The 18,792-nt window shown below is 42.5% G+C and overlaps 1 protein-coding gene across 13 annotated transcripts in view; it reads right to left on the bottom strand.

Moving 5' to 3' along the window:
- Nucleotides 1-18,792, bottom strand: part of RYR3 (ryanodine receptor 3) — a 527,067-nt gene that overhangs the window by 102,658 nt on the left and 405,617 nt on the right. For 8 of the 13 annotated variants that reach the window (XM_083167836.1, XM_083167839.1, XM_083167838.1 and 5 more), the window contains 7 exons: nucleotides 18,456-18,626; nucleotides 17,118-17,177; nucleotides 15,921-16,049; nucleotides 15,294-15,406; nucleotides 13,392-13,491; nucleotides 3,155-3,261; nucleotides 2,059-2,110 (listed from right to left, as the gene is read on the bottom strand). In XM_083167836.1, coding sequence (XP_083023962.1) covers nucleotides 2,059-2,110; nucleotides 3,155-3,261; nucleotides 13,392-13,491; nucleotides 15,294-15,406; nucleotides 15,921-16,049; nucleotides 17,118-17,177; nucleotides 18,456-18,626 — 732 coding nt within the window. Of the gene's footprint in view, nucleotides 1-2,058; nucleotides 2,111-3,154; nucleotides 3,262-12,663; nucleotides 12,761-13,391; nucleotides 13,492-15,293; nucleotides 15,407-15,920; nucleotides 16,050-17,117; nucleotides 17,178-18,455; nucleotides 18,627-18,792 lie in introns of all 13 variants that reach the window. The other 5 variants (XM_083167846.1, XM_083167845.1, XM_083167844.1 and 2 more) reach the window with 1 other exon arrangement.

The raw sequence follows: 18,792 nt of genomic DNA on the forward strand, positions 1-18,792 counted from the left end.
TTCCTCCTCTACTAACTCTTTCAGAGTCTTTGATAGGGGAAACACTTTTCCTCATTTTTCTTATCACGGAAAAGTAGATCTTGCTCTTGAGTTTCCTCTATATTCAAGGACTTATGTATAATTGCTAATACATTTTCCACTAACACTTAAAGTCCATTTCCGTTATTTCTTGGCTAAGCTCTCCCTCCTCCAAATCTTCTTCCCTCACACATGGACCTTCCCCGGAATCTTCTGATTCCTCTGACAGGGCAGCTCTGCTCCTTTTGGATGACATTTGTACCATATCCTCTTTTGTAACGAATGTATCTGCCAGTGCAGCTTTTAGCATGGTTACCGGTTCTGTCATCTGTGGTGTCCCTCCCTGTTGGGCCATCTTACATTTGTCACATGTGGATCCTGTACATTTATCGGACAATGGTTTGTCGCACAGAGTACATTTGGCTGCATGATGTTTCTTGTGCTTAGCCTTAACCTCAGGTTTATCCTTACTGGTATCCAATCTAAAATAATATGATAATACTATCACCAGAGATCCTTTTTAATACACATACATTCTCTCTATATTCCTTGCTTACCCTGATTTTTTCTGCTGTCTCTTATCCTCCTCCAGTATGCTTGCAAATGCCCAATAGCTTGTAGCTAATAGCAAAAATCATACATGATGTAAGCATATAGCATAATGGATACTCCTACAGCCACTGCTGTGTCTGGAGTCTTACCAGGTCTGCTGAGTTGTTTTGTTCTTTATTGCTTGTTCCAATCCAACAGCCTTTGCAGCTACTAATCGCCGCTGACGTGAGACGCCTGTATAAGCGCCCGGCTCCTCTTAATTGCATCTCTCTAGGGCAGGGCTGGGCAATTGCGGCCCTCCAGATGTTGAGGAACTACATATCCCATGATGCTTTGCATTAGTTTTGCTATGTGGCCATGCTGAAACTGATGCAAGGCATGCTGGGATGTGTAGTTCCTCAACATCTTGAGGGCCGCAATTGCCCAGCCCTGTTCTAGGGTCTCTCCGGTTTCCCCCGTCTCCTGATCGCGCCTTCTATGTGACATCTAATCTTCAATGTTCGTCCGGCGCCGTCGGCTGTCGCCTCCCGCGTCACCTGACGCCATACGCCACTCACTAACTTCCGGGTAAACCGCGCACCAGGAGGTCGCCGGCGTCTCCTTCTCCAGGATGCACCCTAGACCTATGCTCCCTGCGTCTCCCGGCTAGGAGCTCCAGCGGCTCTCAGCAGACCTCAGGTAACCCCTAACTGCACTCGACAGCGGGGACCTTTTTCCTAATATCTCCCTGCCTCAAACCCAACTGCTCTAGGCAGCGGAGAGGGCTGCAGCATCAGGGTAAGCTCTGTCCTACTACCCTGGAAAGGAAAAAAAGACATTGGGGGAGGAGCTTATACAGGGCCGAGTGTTCTGTTTTGTGTTTCCTTTACAGAGTACTACCGTACAGGACTTAACTCATTTGTGGCTGCCATGGGGAGGTAGAGGAAAACCGAACTGCTGCCATAGACCAGTAATGGACGATGGTAGTTCTTGATCATAGCGGAGTTCCATAAGGAGATTGTGAAGGAAGGAACATGCTGACTTCTTCAGTGAGCAGCGCTGCTTATATATGGTTCTGTTCTTTCACATTTCACAGGAACTTAAGTCAGATATTACAGCTCACAACCATTATGTGTCTACCCTACCTACGTACTGCACATCCAGAGACTTACTGATTCTATAAGCCCAATGATGAGCACTGCCCGACCCTAGCCCAGCAGCTGTCTCTAGTATGATTGTGTATCCACACATTTAACTAAAAAACAAACCAAATTCAAAAGCAGCGTACAAGACATCATGTCTGTAGACTGATACATATACACAGGCATCACATTATATAAAACAAATAAACAGTACCAGGTGATAAAAAGTCAGGATGCAAAGTACAAAAGTTATGAAGAAATACACTGCAGACGAAGAGCTCTATTACTTTTTAAATCTGAGGGGGGGGGGGGGGAGTATTTGGCACCCCTAGATTTGCCATTGGCCTACATTTTGTAGGTTACTTACCTTAGCCATCATTGCTGCATATGCTGTATACAAGGGGTCATCCTCAAGCTTGCTGTGAAGAAGGGATTACATTGTTGATTAATATCAAGTATATTTATTTTTGAAAGAAGACATCACTTATATCTTAGTGAAACACCATAATGTACGGTGGGTCATGTGTATTAAGCCTTAACAAGTGATAAAGAAGAGAGTGATAAAGGACCATCCAATCTGCTCCTAACTATCTCAAACTCTGTGTACTATGCCAGTTAGGGGCTGATTTGCTGGTCCCTTATCACCCATTCTCACTCCCCATTGTATCACTTGTTAAGGCTTTATATATTTTAACCAACATTTTTGATCATATATTAATCTATGATATTAATCTATGATAAAAATGTAAATCACTTATTTATTTGGACGACTTGAGAACCTTTGGACTAGTTCAGTGGTTCCCAAATGTGGTCAAGGTCCTCAAGGAACAACAGTCCAGTTTTAAGGAATATCCCTGCTTGTGCACAGATGCATACCTCCCAACTTTCGTAGATGCCGGGGAGGGACAGGGTGTGCGCCGAAGGTGCGCGGCAAATATTTGGGGGCATGACCTACAAGAAAGAGGGTGTGGCCTATACTTGCGTTGCTGCCGCAAGGCCATGCTCCCTGTTTTTCGCCGCGGTGGGGGAATGCCCAGCAGCTCTATGAGCCCCCAGCCCCTCTGCCTGCAAGAATAGACGCTGTGCGCATGCGCACAACGTCTATTCATGGGTGACTGGGGGGATTCACAACTGCCCCCCCCCCCCACCGCAGGACACTGCCGGCGGCGGGGGGGCGATAAGCGGGACAGTTGGGAGGTATGCAGATGGTATAATCAAACTGACAGGTACATTACCGACTCTTGAGGGCTGCAGTTGGGAACCACTGTACTAAGTGTTTAATAATAGAGGTCTAAAAGTAATTTGGGTGCGTGTGTTTATTTATTAAAGATTATGAGCGTTAAAGTCCAACAGAATATATACTGTATCTTAAAACCGCTAAGTGCTCGACAACAACTTTAGACAACAAATTCTGTATTAGTATGAATCACATGAGCCCATTCCGGTTGTTCTCAGAATGTTACCTTCTCTCAGTGAGGGCATTGCGACTGAAGTGTAAAATAATCTGGTGAAGAGGATCTGGCTTTTTCTCTGTCTCCTCCTCCTCCTCTTCATCAGTCCTCTTGGGTTTCTGGGACACATTAACAGTTATCACACAATTATCACCATGGACGAATACATCACTAGCGGAATCAGCCAGATGACTGGCAGGTTTTCAGACTGTTAGCATTACATAAACTGCAATCTAGTGGTGTCTTTCTAAAACAACCTTCCATATATTATCATTCTAGAAGAGAATCTAGATGGCACAAGATGCATGCAGATAACACTACATAAAGGGAACTGCGAAAGTATTGATGATTGCGTTGGTGCCTTCTGGTAAGTGTGTGACATCATATTTAGACAGTACTTTGTGTGCATGTACATACAGTATGATGTAGGGTATCTGAGAGCTGTCCTTTCATTATTGCCGAACATCTCCAGCCGTACAGCAACAACTTAAGACTGGTGAAATTTAATGAGGACTGAAGCAAGAATGTAAACACAAATCTAACAGAAATACTTCAATTGCTACGGCAGCAAAACAATTTCTTCAATATACTCTGTAACCCATTGGGTAATAAATTAATCATGCAGCTCATGAAAGTAAAAGTGACTTGAATAAGTCATGCAAGGACATTTGTGAATATTGGTGCAATTATAAAAAGGTACTGTAACGCATAGCAACCATTCCAATATCTACTTCCTATTTGCTGCTAGAAAAAAAAGCACAGCAGCACTTTTCTCTCTGGGCACCGTAATTAAATGTCCAACCATGATGTATTCCGATTGCTCTGTGGACGGACTCATGCACCTTCTGACCTTCACAGTATCAGTAGGTTCCAGCCCATCATGTATCTCTCTTGGTCAGCCATCGGATTAAATATTATTAAACACAGGTTTCTTATGTGCTGGACAAAATAGCTAAGGCAGTATGTACAGATTTGTATATTTTATTTCAAAAGCTGCCCTTACTAAGAAATCCCATAGAAATACGCATCCACTACAGTAGTGGTGGATTCACGAAGTTCTAGAATTGACTAGAAGTTCTGATTCACGCTGGCTCACTAAGCAGCATACATTTGTTGCTTAGCGAGCCATCTAACGCCACCTTCCGTGCGAGCGAATGCCCACCCCCCCAGTCTTATGAACTGAACTATATTTGCATCGTCCGGCTCCGAGAACGGTGTCGCCCTACGTTCGCATGGGCACAACCAGCATTTTCCTGGGCACACCCCCAATGTTTGGGGTCACGCCCAGGAAACGCACACTGTTTTATTCTCCCACCACACCATAGTGGATGTTAGGGAATGAAAAACCGCCTGTCGGCTAAAAAAAAATAAAAGGGAAAAAACTCATGTCGACCTTTTCACTGTCGGCCTTCCAATTGTCGAATGATGCAACAGATATCTACGCGGGCATACTTGGGGTTCTACTTTCACTTTATGGCATATTTTGAGAGAGGTGCATGATGGCACAGAGGAAGGTGCCGCTTTTTAAGTGGCTGCATGATTAAATGCTAAATTGAGCAATCTCTGTACTGAAACTTGCAGTATGTGGCTGCTCTGCTGAAAACAAAAGTATATTTAAAAAAAAAAAAGTATATTTCAGGTTAGAGAGGAATTGGAACCAACTTGCTTAATGTTTTCATTTGTATTAACACCATAAAGGACTGGTATGTTTTGTGGGCATGCAGGGCATGCAGGAGAGTGAGACGGGGGAAAAGGATGTGTAGAGTACATGAAAAATGGATTATGGCACATAGAATGAGGAGGTTGAATGTAAGGAAATGTTTTCCGTATCAGAACCACAGCTGGCTTCAGCCCTGTCTTTCTACATAATCTTTTCAGGATTAGACAAACCAGGGACAAAGTCAACTGCTCAAGATACAAACAGGGAACCAGTCATACTGGCTGAGCTGAAACAGAACAGAATTGTGAAGAGAAAAAAAAATAAAAATAAACAGTATTAAAGGGATGAAATAATAGTATAAAATGGCATCAGTTATATTAATCTGTAAGCAAATTTAATATATTGCAAAAAGTGGCTTCTTACACAGATTTTATCTACCCTGGCCAGTGATGTCAGACCTACAACACCGCAATGCTACATTACTGTAGGATACAAACTGGGAGAACCTGCAACTTGAATCACAGACAAACAAAAAGTATGAAAAACAGTTGATCACAGAAAAGCTTGGTGGGCCCCAGGGAATGCAGGCATTCACCTGCCTGCTCGGGACAGGCGGCTGATGTCACATGATCTCAGTACCTGCCCCCCCCCCCAAGGTTTCTCATTTTATAACTGTGCTCAGGGCTGTCTTAACAGCATTGTAGGTCCTGGAAGAAAGCAATGCACAGGGGCCCCTACCCACCCATTCACAGTCGCACACGGTTTCTCCACATGCTTCCATAAAGTGAACATCTGCCAACATTCTGATTGGTGGATGGCTCCCGCTAATCAGAGTGTTGTGGCAGACTTCTCTATCAGAGTACCAACAAGCTCCAGTGGACAGAGCTAAATGTCCCCCGGCCCATCTCAAAGGCCCCTAAAATAGCATGGCCATGGGCATCTGCCCATAAGTTAAGATCCCCCTGGACTTGATCTATACTGTATGTCATATATTTAGTTCTGTGCATATGTATACGGATGTGACCATGTTATGATGAGACTTTGAAGTCATTAAGTAAAAAATGTGTTAATGCCATAGCCGGACTGCAACAGCCCCAAATTCTCCCACATCCATGTAACCAATCACTGCCAGTTTTCCCAATGTCCTTTAAATTCCATTAGAGAAGGTATTTCTGAATTTAACTCAACTAATATGAAACGAAGACTTTTGTGAACAAGGACCCCGAATACAGATTTTATTAGTGCTATAAATAATAATAAAATAATAATAGTATTTATTAGAGAGCATGGAAATACTAGAGGGACATTACGGAAATGCATAGTCAGCAAGAAGGTCTTGAGTCTGTTCTTGAAGGATTCTAGAGTGGGGGCCTCCTGCACTGTGCGGGGAAGGGAGTTCCATAGAGTCAGAGCCGCATGGCTAAAAGCTTGACCCCCCCCCCCAGATGAATTATTGAAGATATTGGAATCTGCAAAAAGTCCTTCATCTACAGATCACAGTGATATGGAATCAGAAGCTGCTTCAGGTACTTTGGGCCCTGGTCATGTAGGATTCACCATATTATTGGGAAGCCAGTGGAGGGAGTAGAGAATTGGTGTTATGTGGCTGGAAAGGGGGTGATTGGTTAACATCCAGGCAGCTGTGTTTTGTACTAGAGTATGTACAAGTAATATACTTATTTTCCTGGGAGACCAAGGTAGTGTAGAAGGCTTTGCAGTAGTTTAATAAAGTTGATACAAATGCATGTATGACGTTTGGCAGATTTTCTAAGGAATTAATTGCAGCTGCCAGGAGGAAGAGACAGGAGCCTTGCCATGAAGTGGGAGATTGTCAGCATAGAAAGTTCAGTACTGGTTCTATTATGTTTGTGTATTTATATATTATGATATGTTTAAACATTTCCTGACCACTTATCTTATTTAAATGTTAAAAACAGCCTATACTATAGACCATCTGTTAAATCTAAATACTGTATTTCCTACAATATCCAGTGTATAAAAAGACCAATTTTCAGGACCGTTACCACCCCCCCCAGACTCCCGTACTTCGGCCAATGCACTGCAGAGTGGGAGATTTTGGATTACATTTTAACATTTGGAAATCCCCATCTAAAAATCCTGCTTTTGCCACTGAAGAGATTTCTGTTTATGCAGAAAACGTAGGAATAGGTTATGTACAGATAGTACAGCTCAGGTTTAAATTGTATGTTTCACTAAGCCAGTTGCACCAGCAATGTGGAGTTTTCCCACATTGCTGGTGCAGCAGGTGCATTGCACTGGGGCCCCCCTCAGGCATACCTCCCAACCGACCCGCTTATTGCGGAAATTTCCTGTTTTTTTGGGTGTGCGTTCCTGCGTCCCTCCCGCAGCCAGCAGTGGGACAGCTGCGGGGAAGGGGGGGGGTGGCAGTTGGGAGGAGGGGGGGGGTCCCAATTATATGTTTGCACCCGGGCCAACCACTCACATGTTCCGCCACTGGGTTGTCCAGTTATTACTGCTCCATAATAGGTGATATTATATTAGCTGGAAGAACAATACATATACAGTATCTTGTTACCAGCTACATGTGGCCCTGGAGTCATTAACTCCCAATCTCCGGAAAAGGTGAAATAGAATTGCGAGTAACCTTGACACATTTCTCTATCTGAGATTGTTTAATCAGATGGATCAATACATCGCACAAAGCTCATGTACAGGTCTGTGACTATAACTTACTGTACATCCAGTGTAACTTACAAACGTTGAGCATAATTGGGATGTACTGTATTAGTCTATAATACCCAGTTCCTTATTGACTTTATGGGCATATGCTAATTCACAGATTTTATACAATAGATTGGCTGTTATGGTGAAGAAAATAGAAAGCAAGTAGGGCACTAACTGGACTGCTCTTAAAAAATGTATTTGTGTCCAAAAAGGAAGTGCGCGGTACCCGGGCCACCCATTAAACCTTATATCTGTCCTCAACTGGCTGTTACCCACAATCAGGGCAGTCGAGAGGAATGCCAGGCCCCGGTAAAATTGTGGGGGAATGGCCTAAGTGTGGGAGGTGTGGGCACCGCCAGCATTTAGGCCACGCCCCCAAAATGTTTAGAGGGGGGTGAAAGAAAACTGTAGCTCAGCAGCAGCGCACACCTACAGCATGTGCTGTGCTGATAGCAGGCTCAGCATGATCTCTCAGCGGGGCCCCTCCAGCAAGCCTGGGCCCGAGTAATTAGTACCCGCTCCCCCCCTCTCGGCTGCCCTGCTCACAATACGTTAACAACAGGCCCAGAGATTTCCAACAAGGACATTGCAGGTGAGGCTGGTCCATCTACAATGTGTTTCTCATGAAAAATGTTCCTCTCAACGTGATTTAAAACATTTCAGTGGTTGTTTTAATTAGATATTGGAATGATGTATTCTATCTATATAAAATACAGAGGGAGACAGGCCACAAACAAAGGGGTAACTTGGGTGAAACTTTTAGTCTTGTGTAAAAGAATTAAAAAAGAAAGTCTACTTGACTATGAGCAAAGGAACACTATGAACACGGATTCTTGTTCACATATACTCCATAAACACATTTTCTTAAAGAACCTGGATTAGAATAAATTGAACAATCAATTTAAGTTTTAATTAACTTACAGAGAAAAGCTTCTGAGGGAGCTTTAAGAATGACTGTATTTATTGGATGACATAAAACTAACTACCACATGCTCGCATCAGGCCCTTTCTCTCACAGAGGGGGAAATTTACTAAAGGAAATATGTAAAAAAATAGGTGTATTTGTATCCAGAAATACACTTATTTTTGACATTTACTATCCCGAAAATACGGCAATTCGTATTCGTATTGATGTGCTATCAATACGAATACGAATTGCCGTATTTTCGGGATAGTAAATGTCAAAAATAAGTGTATTTCTGGATACAAATACACCTATTTTTTACAAATTTCCTGTAGTAAATTTCCCCCAGAGTGCCACTAAGCTGATCATCCACTCATTGGTCATCTCATGGCTTGACTACTGTAATGCTCTCCTTACCGGCCTCGCTCAATCCCAACTGGCTCCTCTCCAATCTGTCCTCAATGCTGCAGCCAGGCTTATTTTCCTCTCCCGCCGCTCTAATTCTGCCACTCCCCTTCAACAAAATCTGCACTGGCTTCCATTCCCCTACAGAATCCTCTTCAAACACCTCACACTCACATACAGGGCCATCTCTAATTCCATTGCTCCATATATCTCTAACCTCCTCTCCATTCATAAACCCTCCCGCCCTCTACGGTCGGCTGACGACTGTCGTCTCTCCTCCACCCTGATCACTGCTTCCCATGCTAGAGTACAGGACTTTGCCCGTGCTGCACCCCTTCAGTGGAACGCACTCCCTCGCTCCATTAGACTCTCCCCGACCTTGCAAAGCTTCAAACGGGCACTGAAAACTCACCTATTCATCAAAGCGTACCCTTCAACTGCATAAACTAGCTGGTTTCCCCACCCCTTGCCTGTTTACATCCTGCTATCTAACCACCACCCACTTGCTTGCACCTCTTGTAATCTGTCTGTCTCCCCTTCCTACTAGATTGTAAGCTCCTCTGAGCAGGGCCCTCTTCCCTCCTGTTGTCAAAGCCCTCTTCTCTTCACATTTCACTCACAGCTCTCCTATACTCCAACACTCAGTGACCATCTTCGTCTGCATACTCATCTCCATCATTGGCATCTAGCCTCTAGTTGTATGTTGATTGAGTCCTCACTACTTATATCCAAGCTGTAATGTGTATTGATCTGTGGCGCTCTTTATTTGTACTGTATTTTTGTTATTTATTCAATGTTATGCCAAGCTTTGTCTCCCTGTATTGTTCCTTTGTACGGCGCTGCGAAACACTTGTGGCGCCTTATAAATAAAATAATAATAATAATAATAATAATAATACTACAGTGTGGAGGTCATTCTTGTCTTGTTTGTGCGCATGTGCAGGCTCTTTGGGCAAACTGATGCGGCAAATTGATTATTCACCGGCCCATTTGCACAGGGTCACGCCCATGGGAATGCCCAGCATTTTCATGGGCGTCCCCATGAACATGCTGGGCGTTCCCATGCAAATTGCGCCATGATGCGGATGTTAGGGGTGGAAGCTGATGTCACCAGATTCACTGTTCACGTGGCGAGGCGCTGCAAATCTGAGTCACCAGGGAGTGACTTAGATTTGCATGCGCTTAAGGAATCATTCGCTGGTCGCCAACCAATATCATTCACTGGTCGCCAACTATACAAAACATCCATTCGCCGTGCGAGCATGGGGCGGGCGTCCGTGTGGGCGGCGTTTAGTTGACTCGCGGAGCTGCAAATATTTTGCGAGTCAACCAAAATGACCTCCTGTATGGATACTTTCTTCACCTCGGCAAGGCTATGGGTTGCATTCGTCAGATTATGCCATTGTTGTGTGTGTAATAAAATGACGGGTATCAGCTTTGAAGAAGCATATTATATATATTAAATAGGTTTGTCACTTTAAAAAGATTATAGCAATAGCGTCACAAGGGGGTGACACCAAAATGCTGACAGTGACAAGAACTCAATGATGCAGTGTGATATTAATCTGCAGCACTTGCCTCCCGTCAATGAGGAGTCGGCAATACTGTAAGTGTCTCCAGGGGCAGTCTGCACGCCCCCCAGAGTGAGGTTATTGTGGGGCTTCCCCCACTAAAACCATCACCTGTAGTGATGTCATTGGGGCTCCTCAATGCCGCGTTTGCTCTACAGAAAGCCACACCCCCGTTCAGGTGTATGCTCTTTCAGTGTGTGCAGGCTTTTCTTGGGTGCACCAGGTGTCACTGAACCTGATGCCGCTACTGTACTGTAGTCCATGTAGCATCATTAATGACATAACTAACACTGTAAGAAAATAATTTAAAACATTGCCAATATGGTGTTCAACAAATCTAACTGGGTAGTGTAGGCCCTAATGGAGTAGCAGTTACAAATGGGTAAAACAAAGGAGTAGCAATAGTATTAAAAATAAAAAAGGAGGAGTCAACTGTCACTGTAGAAACCACCACCTGTATAGTCAGATGATCATTTAAAAAAAAAAAAGGCGGCCCATTTAAAATGGCTAGTTTAACTGAAATCCAAACTATACTAAAAGTATCAAGAATCCATGGTAAGTGTCAATGTGGAACTGGAAAGAGACGACACTAATGCCACTTTTAGACATGTGACCTGGGAATTTGCCGGGTCTAGCAAACCAACCAATTCCCGGCTTGCTGCTCCATGACCCTGGTTAGAAGCAGGGTTATGAACTTAGTCTTATGATGCTGCCAGATTTGCTGCCTCATTTGTTCAAATAGTCTAAAGTTTGGCAAAGGAAAGTTGTTAATTTCACAGAAATAGACCAGAGCTTAGAAGCTATACATTATGGAATGTAGGCAAATACCTACTATTAATTTAAAAAATCTCCATCTGCATCTTGCTCATGAATGGTCAGACCTTTGAATAAATTGTAGCATTCAAATTGTTTGAACTGGAGTCCTAGAAAACTTTAGATTCAAAACAAACAATGCATACATTTGCATAAACTGAGCTCAAATTATCTTTTCCGAATGTAGCAAAAATAGCTGCTATTGGACTGTCTGTAGCTGTAAGCAAAGCTAAATGTGAGAGGATTTTCTACACAAAATGTACCGGTAATTAAAATCTGTTAAAGCAATCATATGAAGTACAGCAAACTAAATCTGATTTAGCTGGAGGTAGCAGTTCCTACAAATTTTAAGGGGGGGGGGGGGATTGCGGTTCATTGCTACATTGCTTCTAGGTTGAACTCGATGGACGCAAGTCTTTATTCAGCCTCACCTACTATGTAACTATGTAACTATGGAGCAATTCCATCAGCAGGGATTACCCCACATGTGAATGCCTAATGTTGCACATTTTCATGGTGAATGCGATGGCACGCCTATTTTTGACTATCTTGAACCATGGAAGGTGCAGGTAAGACCGCAGGACGTGGACGTCTCAAGGCCAGTACATTTAGGTGCACGGTACACACTCTTGACTCCTCATGATTCAGGAATTACAGGTGCTAACTAAATACCTTTCTCTTGTGACTATTGAGGCTTTAGTTGGAAGTTACAGACAAGCTCAATCATTAGGAAGCTGAATACAGTGCCAGGATCTGGGGGCGCCAGCGATTTTGCCTATCACAAAATTACGGATGTCTATTAGGAAGAAATCCTTGCGTACCTTAATGCAGGTGGAGGCTGTGGAACTTCTAAGATGCCACCTTTCACTTGAGAGGCCTGAATTGGGTATTGGGTGACAGGGTGGGGTGGGGGTGGGGTGATGCAGGTGGTTAAACCGTTGCCTAGTCCGCCAAGAAGACTTAAACCTTTGTTTTATTTACTACATATTTTATTCTCAAAACTGGGAGCTTCACTTTCATACCAGACTGTAGAACTATACATTCCTAGCCATGCAGAAAATGAGAGGCTTAGTTATGTTATCCAGCTATGATAAAGTAAGGTAACATTAAATACCTCTGAACACTAAAACAAAAATAATTAAAAATTATTATTCATAAATGATCTAATTAGTACCCCCCCAGTGGTTTAGAGGAAGCTGAATTACCAACTGTTTTCACCGTGAGATGATGTGCAATTTCTTCACCTGAAACTCGTGCTCTTCTCTACTAATTAGATCTATTAATCATCGCAGGAAAATCCAGTGAATAATACAGTATCTGCACAGGAGTATGGTGCCTTATGTTTAAAATCTGTGTAAGAAGCACACTTTGTTTTGCGATGTCACTCTTGAGAAGCAATAAATAAGCTGTAGTCATTATTTAATTGTGCTTTGAGCCAAACTCCAGCTAATCCCGTACTTACAGCCAAATCTTGAATTAGTTTCTCCTCAAAGGAATTTTCCTCTGTTTCTATCCAAAATCTCAGATAACCATGGAGGAAGAGGTTAATAGAACGGTGCCTGGCAGGGGGTGAAAGTGGGATTCAAGAGGGGTACAAAAGAACATAAAAATAAACGCTCAGGTGACTCGTGATTAGTAGGGTTTGGAATCTTGTACAATTCGGGATCTCCTGATTGGTCAGTACAGCTTTCTGTTCAAAAGGTTCCCAAAATGATATAATTCCATTTATAATGGTATCTATAACAAATCCACAATTTCCAGGTTTTTGTAGGTAGATTTGTAAGGTTGTCATTATTAAAATGTATTGAGATTAGTCATCTATTCACTGTCTACAAGCAGTACTGACTTAAAGCAGGTACGCATAGACATTGTAGCAACATTTGAACCATATGCTTTGAACAATTCGTTATCAATCAGTCGTTGATCAATTGCGTCAGGAGAACAAAAGTATACCATTATTTCTTTGTTTGGTACAGAACAATAAATCGTGTAAACAGCTAAATGCCGATTTAGTGTGAAATCACAGTAATATTTGATACTTCTCTTATGCTCCTCCCAGATTTGTAGTACTAGATATCTGACCAATCAGAATCTCTCTGCAAAATTGCACAAGCCAATGAAAACATCACAACATGGCTGGGGTGGAGTACTTGTGCGCACAAAGACAGGTGTAGCCACAAGTTACATTACCGTTAACACGAGTATTAGACTGTCATAGTCTGAGTTCTCATGTACTTTTTCCAGCCAAATACGTTGGTAGGAGCTCAGGAAGAAATTGTTAATTTTGTGTCTGAAGAAAAGCATATAGGTTTTTATTCAAGCGCCAGCAACACAAGGAACAAAATCACAAGTATTAAATGACTTTCTAAAAAAAATAAAAAATTAACTAAAAAAAAACTATTTGCATTGGACATGACTCAAACCAACTGTATTCTTATCCTACAATGAGAAAGGATAAGAATTGGCCAGTGTAAAGAAATAAAATAGAAGGTAATCACAGTTAGGTGCATTTTCTATGTAAAAGAAAAGTATTGCACATGCATATCACTTAGTACTGTATTCCTGGATATGGCAGACTGGACTGAAGTACGACACTCTCCATTGCCAAAACGCAAACGGTGGCACATGCAGATGCAAAAACTGTTGCAACACTCCAGTACATTCTGCCATTTTCCAGGTTAAAGTTTTGTAACCAGTGTAAGACTAAACCCATCTGGCCTACAAGGAATTCTGTTACAGAGGATTAGCTATAGGGTGATCAGTCTTTACTGAACATGGCTATGCAGCGTGGGCACATCAAACCATTGCAAAGCCCATACAAATAATCAGTCTAGATCAGGAGTGGCGAAACCTGTCCTCAAGATCTACCAACAGTCCATGTGTCTCAGGCCACCTGTGGACCTATAGTAGGGATGAATGCAGCAGGTTTGAAAATGTGACAGTTGGTAATGACTACAGGTGATTTGGAAAACGTGGACCGTTGGTGGATCTCGAGGACCGTATTGTCCACCCCTTGTCTAGATTGTAGTGCACAGGGCTGACCGTTTCCAACTAGCCATTCCTCCAAATCAGTTCCATTGCCCTTTCTGTACAAATCTCTGACATAAACATTACCCAAAGAACGGGTTTGGTACGACATAGAGTTATGCTACATGTATAGACTGATATGACATCTGCAATGTGAGCATACACAAACTACAGACAAATGGAACACCATGCTTGCGGAGAACCATCACATAGGCTTATGTATTCTCTATGCATGTGCAACTCAATTTATGCATGAATTCACATCGCAGCATACATGACGCATGCATATCTAATGCATGGTTTCATGTATACCCTTCATGCATATATCAAACGTATTCTCGAAAAGCACTGTTGGGAAACTTAAGTCATTGCCACAGTATCCTCTTACCTGCCTGGTAATTATAACGGATCTGTCAGTGTGCGCATACTGGGAACACACTGGTCTATTGTTTGGGTAAATACGGTATTTGTGTTCGGGAATATTTTACACCGTCTCATCTTTTTTTAATATATTGCAAAATTTCACATAAAGCAATTCCAATATTTTATCACGATTTTAATATATTCTGACTAACTGAATGAGACGATGTCCAAAAGATCTGCAATCTTTCATATTAACACTATAAAGGGGAGCATCGCTGGATGCCGTTGGGCATTTTCCGTTGTGACAGTTTATGACGTTGCGGGAGATGTAGATCAGTAACATAAATAGGAACTCAACAGTCAAGTTATTAATAATAATAATACGGTAACATTGACGCTACAGGAAGGCAGATAGGGAGCTAGAAGGAGTGACTTATGAGTAATCTTGCCTTTTTTGCAAATCCTTTCAAATGTAAGCATGGGGGACAATAGGGGGTTTTAGGCAAAGAGCAAGTTCTCAACAAAACAAAATGCAAATGGCAACGTTATAAACACAGCATAGGAGTAACGCACAATGCTGCATGTGGGTTATTCTCTAGCACAGACCATTCACAGAACGACACCCAGCGACCCCAAGTAGCTTCAGGCTCAAAAAAAAGTAATGACAATTAAAGGAAATAGGTCACATCTCAGGAGTCTAACCTTGGCAGGTTGTACAAAGGAGCCATGCGGAAGCATGCCACGACGGCCCTTTTTCTCTGCTTCGACAACAGCTTGTGCCAGACGGCCTTCTTAGATCTCAAGGGCTGCTCCACCTGCGGTAAAAGGGTGCAAATCAGATGTGCAATTCACCATATGTAGGGCATTAAAACGGATAACTGTTGCCATGGGAAATGGAAACCTAATACAGTATTAGATGGCGATAATCATAGGCAAGTGTAGGGGTGAAGGAGGTGGGGGGTTTCCAGTTGCCGAGATACCGCTCTTCCCCACAGCCAGTGGCAGCAGATTTTACTACCTGATCTGCTTGTATGTGTGTCTGTCAATCTGAGTTCTCAATCATTGCAACAGACAGACAATATGGTAAGGGGGCTTACGATGATCATTGAGCCTGCATATAACTGCACTTTGTGTGGGACAGACTATAGCTGGTTACATGTTAATTATACAGTACATCCTTCATGGGCAGGCGACAATTGCTCTAAATAAAACCAATGAACCCCCCCCCCCCCCTACAGAAATCCTGCGTTTGCCCCGATAATGATCATTGAGAAGTAACTAACACGGCTGTTTTGGCTCATGTCAGACATGAGGTTAGAGATGTTTTACCTGTTCAAGGTGGAAGACAGCAGCTGATATTTTCTGCACACGTTCCACCGTTTTCTCGGGATCGTTCTCCTCACTTTTCAGTATATCCTTGTATAGATTCAGCTGCCATTTCACCGCTGGGTCTTCAGACTGATTCGCCAGAAAGGACAAGGTCAGTGTTGAAGGTGCGGAGGACAAGTGGAAGAGAGGGAGGCTCAGATGCTCGCCGTAACTACAAACTCGCTAACATCAATTAGCTTTAAATTGAAGAAATCAAGGATAATTTGTACAGCGTGAGCAGGGAACAGCAATTTAATTGGACCCAGGTGTGTGTCAAAAATACATATAAAATCAGAGCTACTGTAGTAGACTGAGCAGCAATGTAACACTATGCAGAACAGGTCTCCGGTCATGTAAATGAATGATTACAAAGTGTTTAATCATTTCTGTTTCTCATTCAAGTAGAACTTTGTAATAACTGTGATCGGAGAGACTGATAGCCGGACCAACTACAGCGACAAACAGAATACAGAGGGGAGCGCGACAGACTGAATAATGGGGTTTATGGTAATTAATAAATTAGTAACAAACACGTTACCCATGAGTCTTGATTATCAGCCTTGATGAATTTCACCTTTGTGATCAAGGCTTCTTGTAAATTACGCTTCATGTTTCACTTGTGGCAGCGGCAGACACTTCAACATTACCCAGTTCTCCCAGTTTAAACTCCGCAATTATATTACGGTTACAGTTATCTTTGCACAGGTAATTAATTGATTGGCTGGGAGGGTGGATCATTTTTTATTAAACGCTCAACAGATTATCTCATCCCAGACACCCATAAAGATGAGATGCTGAAAAATGGGAGGCAGGTACTAAGAGGGTGATTCAGACTCGGTCGTTGTGACACAAATTTGTCTCCCGGCCGATAGTGCAGGTTTTTCGCATTCGCAAATATGCGCACGTGCAATCACCTGAGCGAACGGCTTCGGCGAGTTACACACCGGGGTGTTTGCTCCAGTATGGGACATTTATATAGGTTTTATACTGGTTTTGCAGTGTAAACGATTGGCGCTTTAAAAAAACTGGGTATTTCCTACCAAATCTCTCACTTTCTGAATCTCTCATCCTATTAAATTTCACCCATATTGTTTTTCTTGGACGCATTATACACAAATCTCCAGCAATGTGGTTGGGCATTTGCATGTCAGTACTTACCCTCTCCTGTAGGTGGAGGTTGCTGCGCAGGTGTTCCTTCACTTCTTCATCTGTATCTTTCTGCAATCAATAGGTGACAGAGATTGTTTACCTGGTTCTACTGCATGTGCACCATCAAACTGTTCCATTACAGATGTCTGTATGCATCTCACAACAGTCACACTATTATCTGTAGCACACGGACAAACATGTAGATGCTGCAAGTGCCTGTAACGCGTCTTTCTCGTTAGATGAAATCTTACATATATATTGCGCTGTGTGGCGCAATATCAGATTACTGTATCTAAAATATAATCTAGCATTAGAAAACCTCAGTATTTTAAAGTATATGTATTGCCACGTGTACCTACATAAGGAAGGCTTACAATGAATAGGTCTTTTATGTGCATATCCACTTTACCGACTGTATAAGGTGTAGGCCGGGGTTTATTAAAGTTCAGGTTTGTAAAGTCACATCCTATTTTGAAAAAGAAAAAAACTGCTGATTAGCCTGGGATCTCTACCTGCCATAGCAGAGCCAGGCCAGTGGTACCAATGAGGATGATGTACCAATGGAGAGAGGCTGTTCAGGGTTTTTCGAACACCCATCCACAGTGGTTTTACACAAACCAGTGCTTATTCATTTGTAGGATGTGGTTTTAATGTTACTTGCCTATATTGGTCATATCCGAAAAAGGACATTATTACATCCTGGCAGTAGATCACGGTTTATGCCAACTAATAGTTTCATCAAGATATTGTATGTGAAAACAACTTTAAAATTCATACAATTGTTGTGTGTGTGTGTGGACATCTCCGTCTTGTCTGGATTGCAAATAGAAGCTGGTTAATCAGACTTCAGTACAGCTATTTGCTGGAGCTGTCCACGGTACTGAACACAGACCTCTAGTCTTTCCTGATTGTAAATGTTCCATTATAACATATAAATGGGACTATTTATGTGACTAAATCAGTTATCATCCGTGTGCAAACTCACACAGATAATCAGAGTAGTACTAGTAGCTGTCAGAATAATAGTAGGATTTGGGGCCTGCTGAAAGAATCCATGTTAATGTCTCCATTCTAATACTGCAGGATGGGAATACTATGCATGGCAACTTTAGCCACAGACAGATTAATCCCTACATAAAGATAGAAATGCTAATGTGATATTTGCAGGCTATGCACATCCAAAAATGATAATAGCATTTATTTGCAGTCATCGGCAATTTGAGGCTAACATAATCTGTTTATAAATGAATCTAGAGCAATGCACATATTTCCTTGCGCACAATTTTTTCAGCTAAGATCCTGAAATTGTCATCCTGGGAATATTACAGGAAAATGAGTTTGACTTACAAGACTATATCTGCTCTTTGCCAGTGATACGAGTTCCTGGTCCCCTGGCGTGCACATATTCAGACCGATGGGTAACATCTTCTTCAGTGCAGCCACAATCAGGGATGTCTGTATGGAGTACAGGTCTCCTCGGCGCTTTGTTCTCTTCCTCTCCTGGTCTTGCCCTCCAGACTAGAATGGGGACACCATCATGGAATGGTTAGGGTCTGCATTACACGTACCAAGGATTGACACAGGCTGGTAACTGCGATTCAGCAGCACAGTGACTGCTTCGTCCAATAATGAAGAATGTGATCTTAATGAATCTTTAGCCAAAAAAGGCGCCATTCTGTTGTCT

Source organism: Crinia signifera, chromosome 12, assembly GCF_055691185.1.
Source record: "Crinia signifera chromosome 12, ASM5569118v1, whole genome shotgun sequence".
NCBI classification, from domain to species: Eukaryota; Metazoa; Chordata; class Amphibia; order Anura; family Myobatrachidae; genus Crinia; species Crinia signifera.